This window comes from Mauremys mutica, unplaced genomic scaffold (genome assembly GCF_020497125.1).
Source record: "Mauremys mutica isolate MM-2020 ecotype Southern unplaced genomic scaffold, ASM2049712v1 Super-Scaffold_100098, whole genome shotgun sequence".
NCBI lineage: Eukaryota > Metazoa > Chordata > Testudines > Geoemydidae > Mauremys > Mauremys mutica.
Window position 1 is genome coordinate 597,679 of NW_025423265.1, and position 23,671 is coordinate 621,349.

Genomic DNA, 23,671 nt, shown 5'->3' on the forward strand with positions numbered 1-23,671 from the left:
TTAATTGGAGTTGTGGCCTCCTAGCCCCCAAATAACCTAGACAAGCCAGACTTCACCCAGCATCCTGAGGGGGTGCTGCGCCGCGCCTGCCCCTTGCGCTGGCCACTGCCACCCTGTGCCCTGCTGCACCCCACAGCTGGAGGCTGCGACATTCCCTGGAGAAGCCCCTCGCCCCCACCCACTCCCCGTAGAGCCCAGGGGGCGGCTCTGCTCAGCCAGACCAGGGGCCTGCCGCGGCATTTCGGCAGAGAGCGGGGATGGGAATTGGGTGACGCTCCCTCGCCCGGCCCCTTGGGAGCGGGGAGCCTTGCGGCAGAGAGTGCGGCGCGCCGTTGCGCGACGCTCCCTGGGCCCCTTGGTAACGGCGAACGCCGCGGCGGGGGCGGGGAGCGGAGCTCGGCGCTGCTGCCCCGGCCCGGCGCTGGCCTGGTCGAGATCGACTCCGCCCGGTTCCCTCCTCCCACCGGCAGCCCTGGGGCCATCGCGCGGGCTGCCCCGCCCCCCAGCCCGGTCCCGTCACAGCGCCTGGCGCCCCCTAGCGGGCGGGGCCCGGGCAGGCTCCGTGGCGAGCTGCCCCCTGCCCGCCCGCTGCTTGGCGCCCCCCCCCCCATGCCAGGCTCGCCCCAGCTCGCCAATGCCCTTCCCACACTCCTGCCAGTGCCGCCCCACTGCCCTGAGCGAGGCTTTCTCCCCATGCCAGGCTCTCTCCAGCGCCATACACAGCTGCCCCTGCCCTTCTGACACTGCCTCCCCACTGGGGCGAGCTGGGATCGTGCCCCCTGAGCCGGGCTCGCTCCAGCCGTCCCGCGCCGTTGGAAGCGCCTCTGCAGACGGCAAGGTTGTCCGGTGATTTCGGACATGGCCTCGGAGGCGGTGAAGGTCATAGTGCGCTGCCGGCCCATGAACGAGCGAGAGAAGGCGCTTAGCTGCCAGGCCGTGGTCGGCATGGACAGCCCCCGGGGCCAGTGCTTTATCCAGAACCCGGGGGCCACTGACGAGCCCCCGAAGCAGTTCACCTTCGACGGGGCGTACTATGAGAGCCACAACACTGAACAGATCTACAATGAAATTGCCTACCCGCTGGTAGAGGTGAGTGAGGCCAAAAGTGATCTATGAGCCACAGAGATTCTCCATGGAGAATGGGTGGCTTGGGAGATTGGCAGTGGCCGGCAAGGCCTTTCCATCAATTACTGCAGAGTTAAGGGCCGGCCCTAGGTTTTTCGCCACCCCAAGCAATTGCCAAAGCAAAAAAAAAAAAGGTCTGGAATGCCATCCCTGAAATTGTGCTGACCCAAGCACGTGCTTGGTTTGCTGGTGCCTAGAGCCAGCCCTGGCAGAGTTTAAACTTTCATTAAAAAATCCTACAAAGTTTTAATCTTTATGGTTCTGAAGAAAACCCACTGAATGTGACTTCATGCTGCACTGTCTCCTTGATTCATAGATTTGAAAGCCAGAAAGGACCATTGGGATCATCTAGTCTGACCATCTATATAACAAAAGCCATGAAACTTCCCCAAAATAATTCCTATAGCAGATTTTTTAGAAAAAAAATCAATCTTGATTTGAAAATTGTCAGCGACCCTTGTAAATTGTTTGATGGTTATTTACTCTCATTGTGAAAAATGTACATCTTATTTCCAATCTGAATTTGTCTAACTTCGACTTCCAGTCATTGGGTTGTATTATATCTTTCTCTGCTAGACTGAACAGCCAATTATAAATATTTGTTCCCTATGTAGGTCATTACAAACTGTAACCAATCACCCCTTAACCTTCTCTTTGTTACACTAAATAGATTGAGCTCCTTGCATCTACAGTAGAACCTCAGAGTTACGAACTGGCCGGTGAACCCCACACCTCATTTGGAACGAGAAGTATGCAATCAGGCAGCAGCAGAGACAAAAAAAAAAAAAGCAAATACAGAACTGTGTAAACATAAACTTCTAAAAATAAAGTCAACATTAGAGGTCCTTTGCACTCTTCTGACAACTTGCAGCCAAAAGGGCTATCTGGACCCGCTGATCTTAAAATGTCTCTTTAGTAGCTGCTGTTCAACATCCTCCTGAGAGATCTAGTAGTGGAATGGAAAGTGTGTAATAATCATCATATGATGAGACTACATCATCTGTTTTTTCCCAAGTACTGAACAGAAATATTTATTGGTAATTTCTACATTATTATTGATAATTCTACCATTTGAATTTATACCATTTAAATTCTACCATTTAATTTATACCAATGAATGAATACCATGGTCAAGATTCTTTTATGCTTCTAATATACTCAAAAAACTCATTCTAACTTTGCTTAAATATACTTGCCATAGATTTCTCTGTGTGTCCCTTTTCTTAACTTCTGGTTTATATATATTACTATCAACTTCCCCCTTCTTTAATTTATTATGTATTATTTTTTTCATTTTTTATAGCTGCTTTCACTTCCCCTCTAAACCAGGTCAGTTTTTTAATCAGTACGATCTTCTTCCTTAATTGTGGCTTTTGGGGCATCTAATAAAGTATTCTTAAACAATTCCAAAATATGATCGATCATATTTTTCTAATTAAATTTTTCCTCCCAGCTGATTTGGCAGATAATTGTTTGCAGCTTTGTGAATGTGGCCCTTTTAAAGCACAAAGTATACATATTACTGGTTTGGACTTTATTCTGTTTGCACATTATAAATGTGACCAATTCATGGTCACTTGTACCTAAGCAACCATTAGTTTTTAGTTCTGTGATCAATCCCTCTTTATCTGTCAAGATGAGGTTTAATACAGAGTCCTCCTGTGTTGATTGCAACACTTTTTGAGTTAGGAAATTGTCATCTATAATATTTAGAAATTCCAAGGATGTTTTAATACTGGCAGCCAGTGGCGGGATTAGCCACTGGGCCAATGGGGCCTGTGCCCAGGAGTTCCAGCCAACTGGGGGACCCCCGGAAAATCCGCTGCCACCGGTGGAAGCCCAGAGGCCCAGCTGCCAGGCGGGCAGGGCTGGGGAAGCCCCCGCACCCTGACCCTTCTTCACGGCAGCAGAACAGGGTGGGGGAAGTCCACACACACACACACACCACCACCCATCCCCAGCAGAAGCTGCTGGGCACCAGGGCAAGCCACCCCACCCAACCTGCCCTCCAGCAGAAGTGCTAGGTGGGCAGGGCGGGAGAAGCTCCAGTGCCCCAACCCTGGTCCCCCACAGAAGCGTGGGGGGGTGGCAGGGGAAGCCCCCATACCTGGACCCCCACTGCCGCTCTGGGACAGCGAACCACAGCCAGTGGGAGTTGCAATCGGCCTAACCTGCGGATGCAGCAGGTAAACAAACCAGCATGCCCCCTGGCGGGCTTCAGGCCAAAGGTTGCCAATCCCTGCACTACAGTAAACTGAAGAACGTTAGCATAGTATTTCTCCTCTGCTCACTCAAAGGCATCTCTGAAGCTGGCAAAGGAGGGGATGACCTCAATCAGCAGGGGTCTGGGAGGGCTTCACAGCAGGGGGCTGAGCAATTCACCAGGGCTTTGCCCTTTTCCTCATTTACAGCTCTTCGCAGCCTCTCTCCCTAACCATGTTTCAGTCTCTGGTGAATTGGCATGTGGTTCATTTTTTTCAAAATCGCTGTTTTGTTATTATTGCCATTGCATCTGGGGAATCTTGCATTCAGTTTTTTTAAAAACCAGTAAATCCGTCACCCAGTGGTGATTCGTAAAGTTATATCTATTTCATGTCTTGCTGAGATGGGAAGGAAGGAAGGAAGGAAAGGTCACTCCAGGGCCAGCTCTGGTTTTTTTGCCGCCCCAGGCAAAACAAAAAAACCAAAAAACCCGGCAGGCCTGTCGGAGCGGCAAACAGAAGGAAAAAAAAAACCCTGCGGGGCGGCCAGAGCGTGGGTGCAGGGGGACTCCCAGCCACTGCAGACATGCCCTGGGCAGCGGAGTGCGCACCCCGGCTAGCAGGGAGGAGAGAGAGAGAGCAGGGGGGCAGCCAGGGCTTTCTTCAGCAGGGCCCTCGCCACGCCGCCTGCCAGGAGGGCTCTGTGCCGCTCAGGGAAGGACGCAGGCTGCCCTGCCGGGCTTGCTACAGACCTAGCACCGCTCCCAGCAGGGCGCTCCCCTCCTCCGCACTGCCATCCCCTACAAAAAGAAAAAAGAAAAAAACCTGTGGGGGCGGCCGAAGCGGCGAAGCAAAAAAAAAAAAGGATTGGAGGGAAGCCGCCCCTTGGAATCTGCCGCCCCAAGCACAAGCTTGCTCGGTTGGTGCCTGGACCCGGCCCTGGGTCACTCCCTCCTTTAGCCAGCTTTGCAAAGGATGAATTTGAGTGAGTAGATGAGAAATAACATTCTTATCATTATTCTAAGATTAAGACTTCCCTTTTAGCCACAATCAGCTGGAGTTCCATTTGTTTCTCCGGTCCTCAGAGTATCTTCTGATCTGCAGCAAAAGTATCCTAATTTTCTATACTATAATCAATGGGCCCTTCCTGTTTTGACCACCTCTGTTCTGTCAGCCCCTGGGGTTTAGAGAAACCAGTGCATTTATACAGCAGTGAAATGTATTTTATTTTATTCTCTTAGTCTATGGCCTAAGCTAGGAAGCTTGTCTTTTGCCCCTACTTTTCTTCCGCTTCAGGTTTATTTTTCTGGGTTTTGGATGAGATGTAAAACCAAGTCCTTGGTTTGTAGAGATAAAGATCCCATGGGACTTTCCAGAAGAAATTCAAAATTCCAGCTCAGGTGCTTGTGTTCCATCCACCTACAGATGACATTGCAATTTCTTTGCTCACCCAGCAGTTTCTCGCCTTCCCTATAAAAGCACTGTTAGGTGATAGAATAGAATCTTAGTAGCTTGATTCAAAACATGTGAAGGACGAAGATAATGGCTATTATCTTTATTTTTTTCTTGAATTTTCCAGGGTGTTACTGAGGGCTACAATGGCACCATTTTTGCCTATGGCCAGACTGGCAGTGGGAAGTCATTTACCATGCAGGGCATTGTGGACCCTCCTACACAGAAAGGCATAATTCCCAGAGCATTTGAACACGTTTTTGAGAGCGTACAGGTATGTAGTGACATGAAATGGCTGCTGTAGCAGGGACTGTAGCCCAGATCCTCAAAGCTATTTAGGTACCTAATTCTCATTGATTTCAATAGGAGTTATGTGCCTGAATATCTTTGAGGGTCTGGGTCTATATGTTATAAGCTATTTATTAATAGGTTTTTCTACAGTATTCACTGCCATAATATCTGAGCCCCACAAACATTAATGAATTTATCCACACAACCCTATGGCAAGGTAAGGAAGTATTATCCCCCATTTTACAGATGGGGAAACTGAGGCACAGAGCGGGAACGTGACTTCCCCAAGATCACACAGGAAGGCTGTCACTGAGCCGGGATAGAACTCTGATCTCTTGAGTTCCTCCTCAGTGCTTTAGCCGCATTCTTCCCACCCCCAAATTATCAGTAGGGTAACAGGAGACCTCCTGTCAACTTGCCAAGAACTTCACATGATGAGTACATGAGCACTGAATGCAGTTCTGGTTGGCTGAGTGTGTATGATTCAGTAATGGGCATATGTAGAGTCCAACAGAGTCCTTGAGATTTGGGACTCAGGTGCTGTTTATAGCTCTACCACATTTACTGTGTGACTTCTGGCAAATTGGTGTTTCTCTCTCGGCCTCAGTTTCCATATCAGTAAAACCAGGATAATGCCTAAATCTTAGGAAGTTGTGAGGCTTAAGTCATTAATGTTTATAAAGTGCTATGAAGCCCTCTGCTGAAGGGTGCTAGAAAAGGACAAGATACTTTTACTCCAAGCTGAATATTCTCGATGCTGTGTATTTACCAGTGTAAACGAGCCCCTCACACTAGGTCTACACTTCTCAGTGTCTATGTATTGTATGGCAGGAGTTTACAATCTGAAAGGTCCCATATAATGTGAACTAAATAGTTCATCTGCAGACTAAGTATTTTCAAAAAAGCCAAGGGGGGTTAGGCACCCAACTGTCATTGACAGTCAATTGGAGTTTAGGTATCTAACTCCCTTAAGCACTTTTGAAAAACTTCCCCTAAAATCCCATCTCTTGTTTTTGTACAGTGTGCTGAAAACACCAAATTCTTGGTGAGAGTCTCTTACCTGGAGATCTACAATGAAGACATAAGAGATTTGCTAGGAGCTGACACCAAGCAAAAGTTGGAGGTGAGGAGATCATAAAGTAATTATGGCTAAATGAGGATATGCTTTAATTTGCTTTGACTGCTATCAGGCATGCCTAATAGATATGCGGGAGAACCCAGCAGAAACTTTTTGCAGAAACTGAAACATGAAGCATTTGGGATGTGACAAAAACTGTGAGTTTTATCTACAGTCTGGTCCCATTCCCCCAAATCTCATACTTTCCTTTATTGTCTGAGACCCAGTTTGAATACACTCTTGTACATGAAAGTAGAGTGTGCTTCAAATCAATGTTGAAAGTTATCATCAATGTGTTTTTACCCTGACAAAAGTTTAGACTCAGCTGCTCTCCGCAACTGATTTCAAAGTTCTTTATTCTTGATGGTGGCTATTAGAATATGCAACTCACAAGACCAAACTTACTTCTGTTATTTTACGTAGGTATTTGAATTTAACTGAACACGTACAAAAGAATGCCTGTGACTGGTTCCTGCCACCTTTGGCATCAATTTAAAATGCAATACAAAAATAATTACAAAACCACACACACAGTCTCTCGTGGGATCTGAGCCCAGGCCCTGGAAGGGGTGAGTGCATGCATGCATGCATTTTCCTTTTTTAAAGGGGACACTTTAGGTGGAGCCCTGACCGGTAGCCACTGGACTTGACCAGAGCCATGGCGGAGTGGCAACTCCTGGTCCTGGGGTTAAAAAATAGCTCTGTAGAACTGACCTTATTATCATTTGTCACTCCAGCAATTTTTGTGTGCAAACTTTACCAGCAGTGACATTTTCTTCCAGTTCATTGATAAAGATATTGAGTAGCATTGGACCAAGAACAGATCCCTGTGTGGAGCCCCACTAGAAAGGCTCCAATTGCGTGATGAGTCCCCATTTAGAAGAGCTTGTTGAGGTCTATCAATTAGCCAGTATGTATAAGGGCTGCAGGACTGGACCCAAGGTCCTAGCTTTGGGCTAGGAGGTGGGAATCTGCCTCAACTTTACAGGGAGACATGAAAGGAGTTAGGATGCTGAAAGTGGACACATGGAAAGAAGGGGTCAGGAGAGAGGATACACAAGATCATAGGGAAGGGGAAAGATGTAATGAAAACAGAGATGTAAGAATGAGGGGGATTGTGCAAACCCTTAAAGTGAGGCTGAATTGCTCAACTTAGAAGGAGAGGGGAGCCAGAGAAGGGATTTGTAGGGGCCTTGAAGAACATTAGGTTATGTCTAGTTAGGAATATAGGACACCTAACTGGATGGACCATTGATCTTGTCCAGTGTGGCAAGTCCTATCTTACAGTGTCCAGTTCCAGATGCTTCAGAGGAAAGTGCAAGAGGTCCCCAGTGGACCATTATAGAATAGCCTGCACATAGGGGAAGTTTCTTCCTGATGCCCATAAGTTAGTGTCTGGTTCATGCACTGAAGCAGGAGGGTTTCTGTCCCTTATCCATTTTTAATCTTATCTAATGTGACTGTGGATGATCTTCTTATCTTTAAAAATGGCTGATCCTTTATTGACAGGATACTGCAGAGGTACAACTCCCCCATTGGAATGCATGGGAAAGGCAGGAAGTTTCAAAGATGTAGTACAGTAAAATTAATACAATTAATAATTCTTTTGATTGTTGTTTTACAGTAGCTTTGCAAATCTCTGCCCTTCCCATGCATTCTTGTGGGGAGCTGCATGTCTTCTCTTCTAATTTACATGCCAGCAAGATTGTCAGTATAAGGAAAACCAAGGTACTAGCACCATCTGCTGCACAGAAATGTTGAAACTGTGACAGAACTTTAGCATGTGCCTGGCCCTATAGGGGTGAAATCCCTGGTGGGTCCCCATTTCCTCCCTCTGCAGAGAGAGTGTGTGTGTTTAGGGAGAAATAGGGTTCAGTATTTTAGAAAGAGCCTCCTGCACATTCCTGCTTTTTGTTCCACATCAATAATGACATTGGTTTCCATGATGACTGCTGTTGGCACAGGCAGGGCAGTGCTTGGGCAGAACTGTTTCCACGGTAACACACGCTGGTGACAGCTTCTGGCTGTAGCTGCTTTAACAGAATAATTAAGTGAGTCAGTGTCCTGTGGAGACCCAAAGCCTAGGCAGATCTTCTGCCCCCTGCAGCCCTACATGTTTCTCCTCTGAGATCCCATTAGTATTATTAATTGTATTTGTTTCCTTTTAATGTTGGTGACTCCTGGCCACCCCTGCACCCCAGGGACTCACAGTCACTTGCCATGAAATAAAGCCCTGCAGAGAACAGGCCTCACTGAGCTCTGCTTGGAAGACATCACACTCAGTTGAAGTGCAGTGTCAAGTGAGTGGAATGTCCTTATTCCGCCCTAGTAGGCTAAGTACAGCTTCCTCCCATGCAAGGCAGTGCCATTCCTTCAGCCGATCAGAGATGGGCATTGGTGAGGACTTCGCCAGGGACTAAGCTTCCACAGCACTCCTAACTTTAGCCATCCCAGTCACCTGATATATCACAGTTAAAAGCTATAGTATAGATCAGGGGTCAGCAACCTTTTGGAAGTGCTGTGCCGAGTCTTCATTTATTCTCTCTAATTTAAGGTTTCGCGTGCCGGTAATACATTGTAACGTTTTTGGAAGGTCTCTTTCTATAAGTCTATAATATATGTAACTAAACTATTGTTGTATGTAAAGTGAATAAGGTTTTAAAAATGTTTAAGAAACTTCACTTAAAATTAAATTAAAATGCAAAGCCCCCCGGACCAGTGGCCAGGACCCAGACAGTGTGAGTGCCACTGAAAATCAGCTGGCGTGCCGTCTTCGGCACACGTGCCATAGGTTGCCTACCCCTGGTATAGATTGACCTAACCCTGATCCTGTAACTCGGTTACCCAGGCAGCCCAAGGCTTTAGCTTGGTTAGGGAACATGGCTAAGGTCCTACCTACACTACAATTTTTAACTCTCTCATAACCTGATTCTGTTCTATTCTAGATAGGTTCTTATGGTGCATTTATCACAGTAGTGTCAGAGTGCTTTCCAGCAGTGCATTAAGCAAGGTGGCTAACATCTGTCACATATCTGAAATCACATCAGGATAACCATGTTGTAGCTTGGTCCCCCGACTCAGTTATTTTGTGGTGTAGATAGGGTCCTAGTTGTCAGCTCAAATGATGATGGCCATAACTGTTTGCAAATGATTTCAAATACATTTAAAAGCCCCAATGAGAATGGAGCCTAAGTGGTGTTTGTGATCCTAGTGGGCTATTCTGATCACTTTTTCCTGTGATGGATTTGATGGATCACGCAAGGCTATAAAAGAAAAAACATGTACTTTAATAACATCTTTTATGAAAAGTCCCCTCTGCGGGAATTTTAGTTGCTGGGAGGATTCTATTAGAGATTTAATGTATTGGGGATATCTCTCTCCAGAACAGGACTTTGGAGTCACCAAAGAAAAACTGACACCCAGATTTTATACTTGTCCTGAGCATGATGGGCAGGATTTTGAGAGTTTAATCAATGCTGTGTAGATGCCCATGTGGTGTAGAGGGGATCAGTAAAACACCTAATATCAGTATCCCTCACTGTTGTGTCTCAGGGCTTGTCTACATATGTCAGGGTTCCCTCCCTACTCTGAACTTTGGGGTACAGATGTGGGGACCCACATGAAAGACCCCTTACGCTTATTTCTAGCAGCTTAGGTTTAAAAACTTCCCCAAGGCACAAATCCCTTCCTTGTCCTTGGACGGTATTGCTGCCACCACCAAGTGAGTTAGACAGAGATTCAGGAAAAGGATCACTTGGAGTTCCTATTTCCACAAAATATCCCCCCAAGCCCCTTCACCCCCTTTCCGGGGGAGGCTTGACAATAATATACCAACCAATAGGTTAACCAGGTGAGCACAGTCCAGACCCTTGGGTTTTTAGGACACTAAAAACCAATCAAGTTCTTAAAAGAAGAACTTTATAATAAAGAAAAAAGTAAAAGAAGCACCTCTGTAAAATCAGGATGGAAGGTAATTTTACAAGGTAATAAGATTTAAAACACAGAGGATTCCCTTCTAGGCTCAACTTCAAAGTTACAAAAAGCAGGAATAAACCTCCCTCTTAGAATAGGGAAAAGTCACAAGCCAAAACAAAAGATAATCTAATGCATTTCCTTGCTATTACTTACAATTTTTGTAATCTTAGATGCTTATTTCAGGTAAGGTTTTAGGAGATTTTTTTTTCCTTCCCTGGTCCTTCTCTGTCCGAGAGAGAAATACAAAGAGAACCCAAACAAAACCTCCCCCGCAGATTTGAAAGTATCTTCTTTCCTTATTGGTCCTTTTGGTCAGGTGCCAACCAGGTTATTTGAGCTTCTTAACCCCTTACAGGTAATGGAGGGATTTTATGCTACCCTTAGCTGTATGTTTATGACAACATACCACTTAAGTCGATGTAAGCTATGTTGTTTATGGGTGTGAACCCCCCCCCCGAGCAACATAAGTTACATTGACTTAAAGCTGTGTGTACGCTTCGCTATGTCACCATGAGACACTCTCCCAACAACATAGCTTCTGCCTCTCATTGTGGTGGAGTAATTTTGTTGATGGGAAAGTACTTTCCTGTCAACGTAATGCATCTTTACCAGATGTGCTACATCAGCACCGCTGCAGCACGGTAGTGAAGACAAGCCCTCAAACTCTTGATGTAGTCAACTCCCTATAACCAGAGACACGAGCCATTTGCTGTGGCAGATGAAAACCTTGACATATCTTCTTAATGTTTGTGAAGTTGAAGACGCAGCTATGGGGCAGCTCAGAGTAGGGGAGCAGGGCACCATGTGACACTGGAGATGCCTGAGCTAAGCAACAAACTCTTGACTTTAGTTCCTGTTCCATATAGTCTGTTTCCTGGTTACAGCCAAATACAGCTGCCTGCTACATTACAGCTGTGTAATGGGATGGGGCAAAGCCTAATTATTGAGCACCTACTGAGCACGGTGCAACCTCCAAGTTGGTGGGAGATGTGGGTGCTCAGCAGGTGCACAGCACCCCTCAGGAGTTGCTTCAGAGTGCTGTTCTGTAGCTGGCAATGAGATTTTTGCTGTAGTGTCCCATTATGCACATAACTGCTTTTTCCTCTTTTCATATGCAAAGCGTGTGCAGTCCTCGGGCTCCTGGAAAGTTTCCAGAGTGGTCTGTGGAGTTTCAGAGTCTAGTGGTCCTACTGTAACCTGTGTTCATGGATCCATAGATTTTAAGGCCAGAAGGGACCGTTCTGATCATTGTGTTGTGCTCTTCCTGCTTGCAGTTGAAGGAGCACCCAGAGAAGGGGGTGTATGTGAAAGGACTCTCCCTGCACACCGTGCACAGCGTGGCCCAGTGCGAGCGCATCATGGAGACGGGTTGGAGAAACCGAGCAGTGGGCTACACCCTGATGAACAAGGATTCTTCCCGCTCCCACTCCATCTTCACCATCAACATGGAGATCTATGCTGTAGGTAGGTGCCAGATTCCTGGGTCAGGCCTTTGGGAGACTGAGCATAGAACCAGCCTGTGCAATCTGGTGGATAATCCCAGAATAAAAACTGGTGCTTGAATACAGCTGAGCAAATCGTTGATTTTTCTGTTCTATTGCTGAACCACAGTATCTGTGGGGAAAAAATCGGTTTGTTTCTAAATGAAACTGAATGGTTTTTTTGAGTTTTTTTCACCAAAACAAAAACTGAAAACATTCCATGTGGGTCCAAATTAAATGTTTTGAATGTCTGTTCAAATGGACATTTTCAAAATGTTTTGTTTTGATTTTTTCTAAGGTATTTTGACCTTTTCAAAAATGTTGTTGTCTGGTTTTTTTGGCCAAAACAATTTGTTAAATTTGACCAACATTTGCAAACGGTTTCAGAGCCCTTGAAAAATGCATTTTTCAGTGACTGTATTATTTGCTGAAAATTTTCCCAGTTCTAGTCTTGAATGATTTTAGGTCTAGAATGAGAGCTGTGCCTTGGCACCAACATTCACTACAATGCAAAGTGACTGAGTATTTTTTAAATGTCTTTTCCCTTGCTCACCTGTGGAGGGAGGGGGACAAGTGTCCTACACATTGTTTGGGAGCATATTTCCCTCTGTTTTTCTTCTAAAATCCTTATTTGATGCTGTTGAGAGCTGCTGGACTGACAGCCCCGGTGCCTGAAGGCCACACTTGCACTTGGAATTCATAGATTGTAAAGCTGGAAGGGGCCATTATTCTCATAGAATCAGAATCATAGAAATGTAGAGTTGGACAGGACCTGGAGAGGTCATCAAGTCCAGCCCCCTGTCCTGAGGCAAGACCAAAAAAACCTAGACTGTCCCTGACAGGTGTTTGTCCAACCTGTTCTTAAAAAGCTCCCATGATGGGGATTCCACAATCTGCCTTGGAAGCCTGCTCCAGTACTTAACTATCCTTATAGTTAGAAAGTTTTTCCTAATATCTAATCTAATCTCCTTTGCTGCAGATTAATCTAATTACTTCTTGTCCTGCCTTCACTGGACATGGAGAAGGAGAGGTTACTTACCTTTCTGTAACTTGAGTTCTTCGAGATGTTTTGTCCTTATGAGTGCTCCACTGCAGTACGCATGCACACCTCTAACTAGTCTGACCTCCTGCTTAACACTGGCCAGAGAACTTCACCCAGTTCTTCCTGCACTGAACCTACGAACTTTTGATTGAACTACAGCATATCTTTTAGACAGATACCTAATCTCAGTTAAAAGATCCCAGGGAAAGAGAATCCCTAGGTAGTCTAATCCAGTGGCGAATTACTTTCACTGTCCAAAAAAGGTGCATTTTATTTCCGGTTTGGATTTTCCTGACTTCGGCTTCTAGCCACTGGACTTTCTTTACTCAATAAAGTATGGCTAGAAACAGGGCAAGTTGCCCCTAGATATCACCATGCCAGTGTGTCTCAACCTGACACACCTGAAGGGCCACCTTTAGGAGTGAGAGAGGAGTTCAGTCTCCCATGCTCCATTCAGTCCTTGGCCTCTGCTGAGTGCTAATAGTCTGGTTTTATTTCCTTCATCTGTTCTCCATTCATGGGAAATTTGCACAATGTCTTCCAACTGTAATTGCAGATGCTGCTGATAGTCCCTCATTTCCATGTATAGAGAATTTACTCACCAAACATTTACTGAAAATGGGGGAATGAGGAGTGACCCTCAGAATAACCCAATTAGCTATCACGTGGGTGTTAACCGTGCCTTGATTTGCTGAACCAGATCCTGCTTCACCAACTTCTATAATATGGGACCCTCAAATCCTGACATTAGCCTAAGAATCAAAAGTAAATGCTTACTCTCCTCTCGTGTTCCAGATAGGGCTGGGGTTGCAGTCTAAGTTGGAATTATTTGTCTTGTTTAGAGGCTTTCAAAAAGTGGTACCTCTGTTTTTGCAGCCCAAACTAACAGGGTGAGAATGGCTTGTCATTTAATTAACTTATTAGGGAAGCCCCCTGCATTCCATGGCAAGCTGGGCCTAAATTCTGTTTCAGTGTCTCTGGATTTTGCAGTGCTGTAGTGCAGCAGACTGGAAATTCTGCATCCGTTTCATTTACATTTGAGATTGGATGTTTTTACTGGCTTTAACACGACAGTCATAATCCAAACAGTATAGTGGCCTCTGCTATTTATTTTGAAATTAAATTACATTTGTTTTACACTTTGCTCATGTTTTCAGTTTTTATGCCTCAAGATTTGTTATTGGCGATCCAGAGCAGCATAGTAGAAGATGGAGGAGAGAGGAGGGTGAAATATGATATTTTGGCAGCTGTATATTGGACAGTCTGAGTTTGGGGCAATTGGGGAGGTGTAGGAGCAAATTTGGGATTGTGGAATAAGCACATTAGCTGGATGTTTCTACTTAAATGACCGTCAGTCAAATAGTTAACAAAGTTGATATTTAAACTGTCATCTTTAGGTTTCAGATTGGACCCCCATTAAGATGAATGGGGAAGATCAAACTGTCTGCAGTCTTGGGAAGAAACACAGCATCACTTACTTATAGTTCATATTTTTAAGATTCCCTTCACAACCATGAGATCTACAAAGACTTTTTAATGCACGTTTAGATTCCAGAGTGAAAATATGCAGCAAATAGTAGATTCTGTGGCTGCAGATTTATGAAATACACAGGTCCCTTCCCATTAGTCCAGTGTTTCTCAAACTGGGGTCGCCGCTTGTGTAGGAAAAGCCCCTGGAGGGCCGGGCCAGTTTGTTTACCTGTCCTGTCAGCAGGTCCGGCCAATTGCGGCTCCCACTGGCCACGGTTTGCCACTGCAGGCCAATGGGAGCTGCTGGAAGCGGCGCAGGCCGAGGGACTTACTGGCTGCCGCTTCCAGCAGCCCCCATTGGCCTGCAGCGGCAAACCGTGGCCAGTGGGAGCCGCAATCGGCCGGACCTGTGGATGTGACAGGTAAACAAACTGGCCCGGCCCTCCAGGGGCTTTCCCTACACAAGCGGCGACCCCAGTTTGAGAAACACTGCATTAGTCCTCTCTGAGCCTTCAAAGGAACGGGTGCTTTCCCCCTTGATTTGGTGGGAGGGAAGAAGTTATAGACTTGTCTCATGCTTCTGCTGCCAGAACTAGTTGATGGACTAGAAGAGAATTAGACAGTGACAGCCTGACTTTCCAACCTGCTTGCAGGCATTTTAGCAAGAGTCTGGGGACTTGTTAACCAGGGAAACTAACCCAGTAGTTGTATTGATTGAAACAAACAAGCTCCTTGGGTACAATTACTGGCAGGAGCCAAAACAACTACTTAAATTTTAATTGCCGGTTGCTACTTACAAACCCCCACTCTTCAGAGAGTCCATTTGCCCCAGGGCTCAGAAAGGACAGTCAGAAGGGGTGGCACTATATTCAAACTCCACCTATTTTCCCCAGTTTCACCCACAATCCCTGAGCTGCCAGATGTTTCTGCCAGAATGATCAGTGATGAAATAGCTAGCAGTGCTTTATGTCATAATCATTAGGGTTCAGTGTCAACACTCCACTGTGATGAATAGGCAGTTAACTTCTTGGAGCTGTTGTTTCTGTCTGTCTAACTGAGAAGTCAGCTTTCACAGGGTGCATCAGTTTATGCTTTGTTGACATTTGGAAGGTTTTCTTCACAGCCTTAATGGCTAGAGACTAATTTTTTGAAATGAAAGTTTAGATTTTGCAGATATTGATGGGGCCATCACAGTAGTGCTGACCCTGTCGAACCCTTGATGCACTCCATTGTCAGCCTCATGCTGTTCTAGTGGCTTGTGGCCAGTTTTACTCTTAAACCTGGGTTTGTGATGGCTGGGAATAGCAGGGAAAGGGATGTTTGAAATTAAGGATGATCCAGCACTTAGGTGGTAACCTGGCACATGGGAGACCTGGATTCAATTGTCTGCTCCGTCACAGACTTCTTATGTGGCCTTGGACAGGTCATTTAGTCTCTCTGGACCACAGTTCCCCATCTGTACAGTGGGATACTAGCCCTGCTCAGCTTCATGGTGGTGAGAATGAATCCATGAAAAATCATGAGGTGCTGAGATACTGTGATAATAGGGGCTACATTATCTACCATAGGTAGAGTTTGCAAAGTCTGACTTCCTAGCCTACTTTTTATTCACTGGAGAATCACCCTCCTTTTGTTTTATTTTCCTTAGTTCATTGAATGATTATTTGCTATTTATCTAGCACCTCAGATGCTGACTGGCAGAATGGGGCTTAGGGAGGGACTAAGACAGTTGTTTTCCACCTAGTGAGTTACTTGAAAAAGAGACAAATGTGTACCTTTAAAAACACCTTCCTTCTGGCTCAGAGTGCTCTGTATGCTCCCGAGAGTGGGGTAATTTATGGAGGTGCTGAGAGTCAAATGGTTCAATACACCCCGAATGAATCCGAGCACATTGGAGTTCTGGGGTGAAATTCTGGCCCACTGAAGTCTTTGGGGCCAGGTTTTCACCCTGCACCTTTATCCTTCAGTCCCTAGTTAGCAGGGGTGGGCAGCATTCCCGTGCCCTGGATGGGGAAGGAGTGGCTCACATTGGAGAGAAATCCCCCTGGCCAGACTGGCAGCAAAGCTGATAGGTTCTGCAGGGAACTGCTTGCAGCTTTTCTCAGTCATGAGGATAGTCCTAGAGTTTAAGGCCAGAAAAGATCACCAGATCATCTACTCTGACCTGTATATCACAGGCCCTCAACACCACTTGGCACCAGCACACTAAACCCATCATCTGAAATTACACCAAATTATTACAGCCCACAGGAGACTAGCCTGTTCTATGCCACAGGTGTAGATTCCACGGGACTGAGCTGCACCAGTGCCTGAGGCCCCACAATGGCAGGATAATGATTAAGTGAGAGAGACCCACTCAGCTCAGGGGCTTCTTAATTAACAGAGACTTGCCCAGTGCCCAGTGTTCAGACTTTCTGGGCAATTTGCAACTTGTGCAGTTTCAGCTTCTTTTGATCTTCACTCTACTTATTTTTGCCGACTTTTCTGTCCCTATTTCCCTTACCCAAAATAAGCAAACAGAAAATAACAAACTGATAACCACTTTGTTCTCCAGCCAGCACATTTAAAACTCACTTAAAATCACTACCAGCATTTCAAATCAATCAGCTGTGCACAGATCCTGCTTGATTTCGCCACCATGACAGGTTCGGTCACAGAGACTCCCCCTGAGACCCCACCTGATGTGCTGAGACTTCCTCTGAACCCGTTTTCCCTGCCAGCTTGGGACTTCAGTACGCTGTCTTGTTGAGCCAGACACACTAGCCTCCTGCAAACACAGACCCAGGTCTGAACCAAGTCCTCCAAATAGCTGCAGACTTAACTGAAAACAGCTTAAGACGTGCTTCTGTCTCTAGCACCCATACATCGAGCTCCCATTGGGATCCTAAATCCATTTTACTCTGTATAAAGCTTATACAGGGTAAATTCATAAATTGTCCACCCTCTATTACACTGATAGAGAGATATGCTCAGCTGTTTGCTCCCCCAGGAATTACTTACTTACTCTGGGTTAATTTATAAGCAAAAGTGATTCTTTTAAATAGAAAAAGTAGGATTTAAGTGGTTCCAAGTAATAACAGACAGAACAAAGTAAGTTACCAAACAAAATAAAACAAAAACACGCAAGTCTAAGCCTAAGACATTAAGAAACTGCTTACAGATAAATCTCACACTCAGAGATGTTCCAATAAGCTTCTTTCACAGACTAGACTCCTGTCTAGTCTGGGCCCAATCCTTTCCCCTGGTACAGTTCTTGTTCCAGCTTAGGTGGTAGCTAAGGAATTTCTCATGACTGCAGCCCCTTTGTTCTGTTCCACCCCCCTTATATAGCTTTGGCACAAGGCAGGAATCTTTTGTCTCTTTGGGTCCCCAGCCATCCTTCTAAATGGAAAAGCATCAGGTTTAAGATGGATTCCGGTACCAGGTGACATGGTCACATGTCTTGGGAGACCCCAAGCCTTCATTGTTCCTGGCCTGACTCACAGGAAGGCTTGCAAGTAAGCAGAGCTATTTACAACCAATTGTTCTAGTTGATGGGAGCCATCAGATTCCAAACCACCATTAATGGCCCACACTTTGCATACTTACAATAGGACCTCAGAGTTATGTTTCATATTTCTAGTTTCAGATACAAGAATGATACATTTATACAAACTGTAGATTATAAGCTACACTCAGTAGATTATAAGCTTTGTAATGATACCTACAAGAGACCTTTTACATGAAGCATATTCCAGCTACATTATATTCACACTCATTAGCATATTTTCATAAAATCATATGGAGTGCAACATCACAGTCACCTCAGAGTCCTGGCCCACCCTGTCCACTATCCCACCTCTAGCTATGGACATTGCTGCTGAAGCTTTAGAGGAAGGTGATCCCTCCCCTCCAAAAAAAAAAAAAATACAGAATACATGGGCGTGGGGGGAGGAATTCCTTCCTGAGCCCATTACACTTAGCATTATTGTGGGGTGAAAGGTAGGAAGGAAATGTTACAGAGGGGAGGGTCACTTCCTGGTCCCTGGTAAACAAGGTGTTAACTTCAGCTTAGCTCTTGGCTTCCTCATGCAGTGGTACTCAGGGGGAGAGCTGTAAATTAGTTGCTTAGGAGGCAAAGGGGGCAGAATCCTTTTAGGAAGGTCAGGCTCCGCACCCAGGCTCAAGGGACTGGGCTGAATCCCAATCTGGGGAGTTTTCTTGTTTTCTGCTTATACTTTCCATTGTCCGTTGAGGAGGAGCAGACTTTGACAGTGCACGTCTCTCCTCCTGCTGAGTCATTTCACCAGCTTCTAAGCAGTGAAACTTGAACCTTGGAGAGTGTTTGCAGCCCCCCTTGGGATGCCAGGAACCCACATGGTGACGTCTTGATAGTGCTTGTTTCCCTGGTGAGGGGCACTTCCTGTGTCTGTGCACCACAGGCAGCCCTATGAGCATCACCATACACTGAGGCAGCTTTGATTCAGGCCTAGAGAGAAGCTGTAGGCTGGAAATTGAACTAAACATTGCTTCCAGGCTTCTTGGTTCCCCCAAGCCTTTTCCGGTAGTCCACTTGAGCGGATCCTCCTCTCTGGCCATTCACATCCTCTGCTGCTTGTACTGCCCATGTGTTTCTTCCAGCCATGCTGAATTCCTACCCCATTGACTCTTGACTCTCATTTCCATTCTCCCTTATCTCCACCCCTTTAACTTCTCTCTCCCTGCCTGGCATTGATCATTTAACTCCATGAAACATCCTGGGGGACATAGTTTGTATGAAAGAACCTGTACAAGGTAAGAGTCCCAATCCTGCACGGTGCTGAGTGTCTTCTGCAAAATTCTGTGTATCCTCATCTTCCATTAAAGCCTATGGGAGGTGAGAGTGCTCACGGGATCAGAATCTAAAGCGGTTCAAGAAGTTTTGCTGTGTATTCTGGGAACCAAGGCCCTGATTCAGCAAAATAGGTAAGCACATGATTTCAATGGGACTCAAGCCTGTGTTAGAAGTTATGCATGAGTATATGTGCTCTTCTGAATCGGGGCCTATGTGCATACGAAGTCTAGGGCCCAAATTGATATGTAATGCCTAAGGGCAAAAGGCCTGGTCCTTGTCTGGTGAAGTTGCTTCTTCTTAAAAGAACCCAATCCCACATTGTTTTCTTGCAGATGAGAGAGGGCAGGATCACCTGAGGGCTGCAAAACTCAACCTGGTGGATCTGGCTGGAAGCGAGAGGCAGTCCAAAACCGGAGCCACAGGGGAGCGTCTCAAAGAAGCCACCAAAATTAATCTCTCTCTCTCAGCTCTGGGCAATGTCATCTCAGCCCTGGTAGATGGCAGGTGCAAACACATCCCCTATCGAGACTCAAAGCTGACCCGGTTGCTGCAGGACTCCCTTGGAGGAAACACCAAGACCCTCATGGTGGCCTGCCTGTCTCCTGCTGATAACAACTACGACGAGAGCCTCAGCACTTTGCGCTACGCCAACCGGGCAAAGAACATCAAGAACAAGCCCCGTATCAATGAGGATCCCAAAGATGCTCTGCTGAGGGAGTATCAGGAGGAGATCAGGAAGCTGAAGGCCATTTTGGCTGAACAGATGAACACAAATAACTTGTCAGGTATGATGCCCTTGAACTGCTCCAGAGTTGCTTTATCATTGGCCAGAAAATTACACCTTAAATATACAGAGTGCACATTGGCATTTCTCCCGACCTCCCTTCTGCCTATTGGGGAAGGCTCTCTTCAGCCCAGCACCAGCAGCTTTGGCCTTTGAGTTGGGTGGGAGGGGGAGGGGTAGGATGGGAGCAGTCTGTTTTCAGATGGGGGGAGACTTTAGGGAGGGGAGCAGCCTCTAGGACCCATCCTCCATACTCCTGGATAGGAGCAGCCTTTCATGTAGGGGCTAAGACTCTATGGCCTTTCTTCCTTCCCCTGCCCCAGCCAGCACCAACCTTCAAGAGAGCAGGCAATGTCCATGCCCGCTTTGCCTCCCTACTGTTGATCCTCCCCTCCTGGGCCTGAGGTTATGTTAGGTGGCCACATTAAGTGGTACTCCTGCCTTTTCTCTCTGAGGATAAGTAAGGGAAGGGAGCTGCATAGGGGCTATGAAGCTTGAGAAGCACAAGTTCACAAGATCACTGCTCCATTTAACCAGACATCTTGCCTGCATCCTGTAGCTTTAGGCTTGGGTGAAGAGGCAGCACTCCAGCCGTTAGAGCAGAGGACTAGGCATCAAGACTCTTAGGTTCTGTTCTCAGCTCTGTCTGACCTAGGGCAAGTTGCATAACATTTGTGTGCCTCAATATCCTCATCTGTAAAATGGGGGTGAGAATGATCCCCCGCCCTGAGTGAATAGCTAGATGAAAACCAGGGACAGGAAGACTCCAATTAGCACTGTATTCCAAGCATCTCTCACTCTTGCATTTACTGCCATAACCCTTTCACATCACTGCAGATCTGTACTGCTCTCAGAAATGTGATCCAGTGTCCAGGGAACAATGTCTTTCTGTGTTGAAGGGTTTAGAGTGTCCTACGCGGTAAACTACTTCCCACTGCCAGTCTGGCCACAGGCAAAGATCATACCATTGTAGCCCTCAGTTACATCCTGGAAAATAATAGTAATAATATCTAGACTAGACTAGAATTATCTTCAGCCTTTTACATACCTGGAACCAAGCTGTTTAAAACTCTGTCCTTCCACACAGCAGTGACTTTCTCTCAGGTGCAGCCCCAGCACAGAGCATTCTCTATCAGTGTGGACTGTATCCTATTAGCACAATTTAAAGGAATGTCTAGGCCAGAGGTCTCAAACATGCAGCCCGTGGGCCGCATGCGGCCCCAAGGTTATTTTCTGCAGCCCGCGAGGTCCTCGCAGCCCCCCCCCCCCGCCCTCCCTCAGTGTTTAGCTAGAGCGGCTCCAGCCCGACGTGCACCGGGGGGCAGGGTTGGCTCCCTGCCTGCCTGCCTGGCCCCCACGCCGCTCCGGGAAGCGGAAGGAATGTGGGGGAAGAGAGGTGCGGGGGGGGGTGTTGATGTTACTTCAGGCACCGCCCCCAGCAGCCCCCATTGGCTGCAGTTCCCCATTCCTGGCCCTTGTTCCCCCACATTCCAGCCGCTTCCCGGAAGCGGAGCAGCATGGGGGCAGGGCAGGCCCCCCTGGTGCGTGCCGGCCAGAGCCCACTCCCCAAGCCCCTCCTGCAGTCGAACCCCCTGCCCTGAGCCCCTTGCCACACCCTGAGCCCCTTGCCACACCCCTCCTGCACCCCAGCCCACTGCCCTGAGCCTCCTGCTGCACCGTGCACCCGACCCACTGCCCTGAGCCCCCTGCCGCACCCCTCCTGCACCTCGATTCCCCTGCCCTGATCCCCTGCCACACCCCTCCTGCACCCTAACCCACTGTCCTGAGCCCCCTGCCGCACCCCCCTGCACCCCGATCCGCTGCCCTGAGCCCCTGCCACACCCCACACCACCCCTCCTGCACTCCCTGGGGGGCAGGGAGGGGGCGGAGTTTGGAGTGGGATTTCGGAGAAGGGGTTGGAATGGAGCCCAGGGAAGGGGTGGGAAGAGGTGAGGCAGAGGCGGGGCCTCATGGAAGGGGTGAGTGGGGGCGGGGCCCGAGGACAGCAGTGGGGGAGGTGTCAGTAATGCAGCCCTCGGGCGCCAATGTACTAATCCTCATGTGGCCCTCGTGGTCATTTGAGTTTGAGACCCCTGGTCTAGCTGACACATTCCCTATCAACTGTTAGCCTCTTTCTGTTGGTTAGTTGCCAAATGATCTGTGGACAGTCCTCTGTTGTATGTGTGAGTAATCTTTCTCCTTTCCTTAGGTCTGTTACCTGCTGAGACTGCTCAGCTGGAAGTGAAGCCAGCTCTCCTACCTGAACCCCAGCCAGATGTCGAGCAGAGAAGCAGCTGATCAGAGAAGTAAGCCAGGGAGCGTGACCCCCAAGTTACTTCCTGCTGGGGGTTGTCCACCTTTACAATCCTCAGCACAACTGTATTGCAAGGGGGTACTGTGTGACCTTCTTGGTACACCTCTCCCCACGCACCTCAATCTTTGGTCTTGTACCATAGACAAAACCTGTGTTGTTGGAGACCATGTTACAATACCACCGTTTCCCAACATTGTTTCATATTGCTTTGGAGATGGATGGAACTGGGTTCCCAGCTTGGGTCCATTTGCATTGTAGAAGTGCCTTAGCTTTCAGCACACTCCCTCTATTCTAGTGTGGAATCTCCTGTCAGTCAAGGGTTCAGTGAATCTGATCTGACCAACTATTGAGCCCAAACTCCGTGAGCCTCGCTAACTAGCTTCGTTAGTTAGACTAAATCTCCCATGTGACGTCAGTGCTGCTGGTTGCTTAGGTGATCATATAATCGAGATATAGAATAAACCTTTCGGTTCTTCTTTAGAGTGGCTTCTTTGCTTCATATCGATTTCCAGTTTAGGTGTGCGGCGACGCGCCGCGTGCACGTTCGACGGAAGAATAATTTGAACACCTACAACACTTCGGTGGGAAATCAGCTAGGCACCCCCTGGAGTTGGCGCCGCTATGTGCACTTGAGGATACATACCCCTGCCGACGCCAGTACCGTCCCTCAGTATCCATCATACCAAGCACCGTTTCGACGGTTCGTTGGAACAGTGGAGCGCGGCTTAGCTGACCTCCACTTCCCTAGCTACTCGTAGTTTCTCTTGTTTCCCTTGTTGTGTATAGAGATGTTAAAAACTTATTTATATAATACTTATTTAGTTTATTACTTTTATAGTAATAATTTTAGTATAATTATTAGTTATGAAGAAGGGTTTTGGGGAATAGCCCCTTCCCCGAACATGCCGCGGTGTCGGGGCCCATGCCCGGGTCACCAGGTGGACAAACCGTGCTTGGCCTGCCGGCAGGTCCATGCCCGACATGGAGACCCACACTACTTGACTCCTGTCCTGAAGTGTCCGTTGGGGAGTTCGCACCTGATAGCAAAGTGCCACATTTGCAAGGCTATTTAAGCCACGGAACAAATAAAGGAGCGGGACAATTATAGGCTAAAGCATGCTCCTCATGGAGGCGGCTCACAGCCTCAGGCCTTCAGCAACCGAGCGCTGGTCACTCTTCGAACAGAATCACCTCCTTGGCACCGGAAACCGTGCCTGGTACGGCCCAAGGCCTCCTCGGCACCAACCCGTCGCTGGCACCCCGAGCCTAGCTCGACGCCTGCATGCCCCCTTCTCCCCGAGGTTGAGAAAGTCTAAGACTTCCTGCTGCTTCCCGTGCCACCTGCAAGTACCCGCAGCCAGAGAGCTCATCCAAGATCGGACCGGCCCGGCCACCGACACCCGCAGCACGGCACCGACGACGTCTGCACCGTCGATTCCGGTCCCTAACAAGGGCCATCGAGTCTGGTGGCCTGTCAGCTCACCTCGGCTAGACCTGTGGTAGAGCTTAATACCCGTCCAACGCCGGAGACGGTTCTCAACGGCGAGGGATCTGATTTTGATGACAGAGTCGATGCTGCCATCCGCCCACCGGCACCGCCGGTGCG

General features: G+C 47.5%; 1 protein-coding gene across 1 annotated transcript; it reads left to right on the forward strand.

The window, feature by feature from the left end:
• Positions 1-640: 640 nt before the first annotated feature.
• LOC123358861 (kinesin-like protein KIF17) lies at positions 641-22,049 on the forward strand. Its single transcript, XM_045001016.1, has 6 exons — positions 641-1,089; positions 4,906-5,052; positions 6,091-6,192; positions 11,436-11,625; positions 19,300-19,752; positions 21,961-22,049. Exons 1-6 carry the CDS (start codon positions 859-861, stop codon positions 22,047-22,049), a joined length of 1,212 nt encoding a protein of 403 aa, XP_044856951.1. The 5' UTR covers positions 641-858.
• Positions 22,050-23,671: the final 1,622 nt, after the last annotated feature.

Excerpts from the sequence above, each read along its gene's own strand:
- LOC123358861 (XM_045001016.1), top strand. The coding sequence starts at position 859 with ATGGCCTCGGAGGCGGTGAAGGTCATAGTGCGCTGCCGGCCCATGAAC. Across the intron at positions 5,053-6,090 it reads ACGTTTTTGAGAGCGTACAG|TGTGCTGAAAACACCAAATT; the intron begins GTATGTAGTGAC and ends GTTTTTGTACAG. Across the intron at positions 6,193-11,435 it reads ACACCAAGCAAAAGTTGGAG|TTGAAGGAGCACCCAGAGAA; the intron begins GTGAGGAGATCA and ends TCCTGCTTGCAG.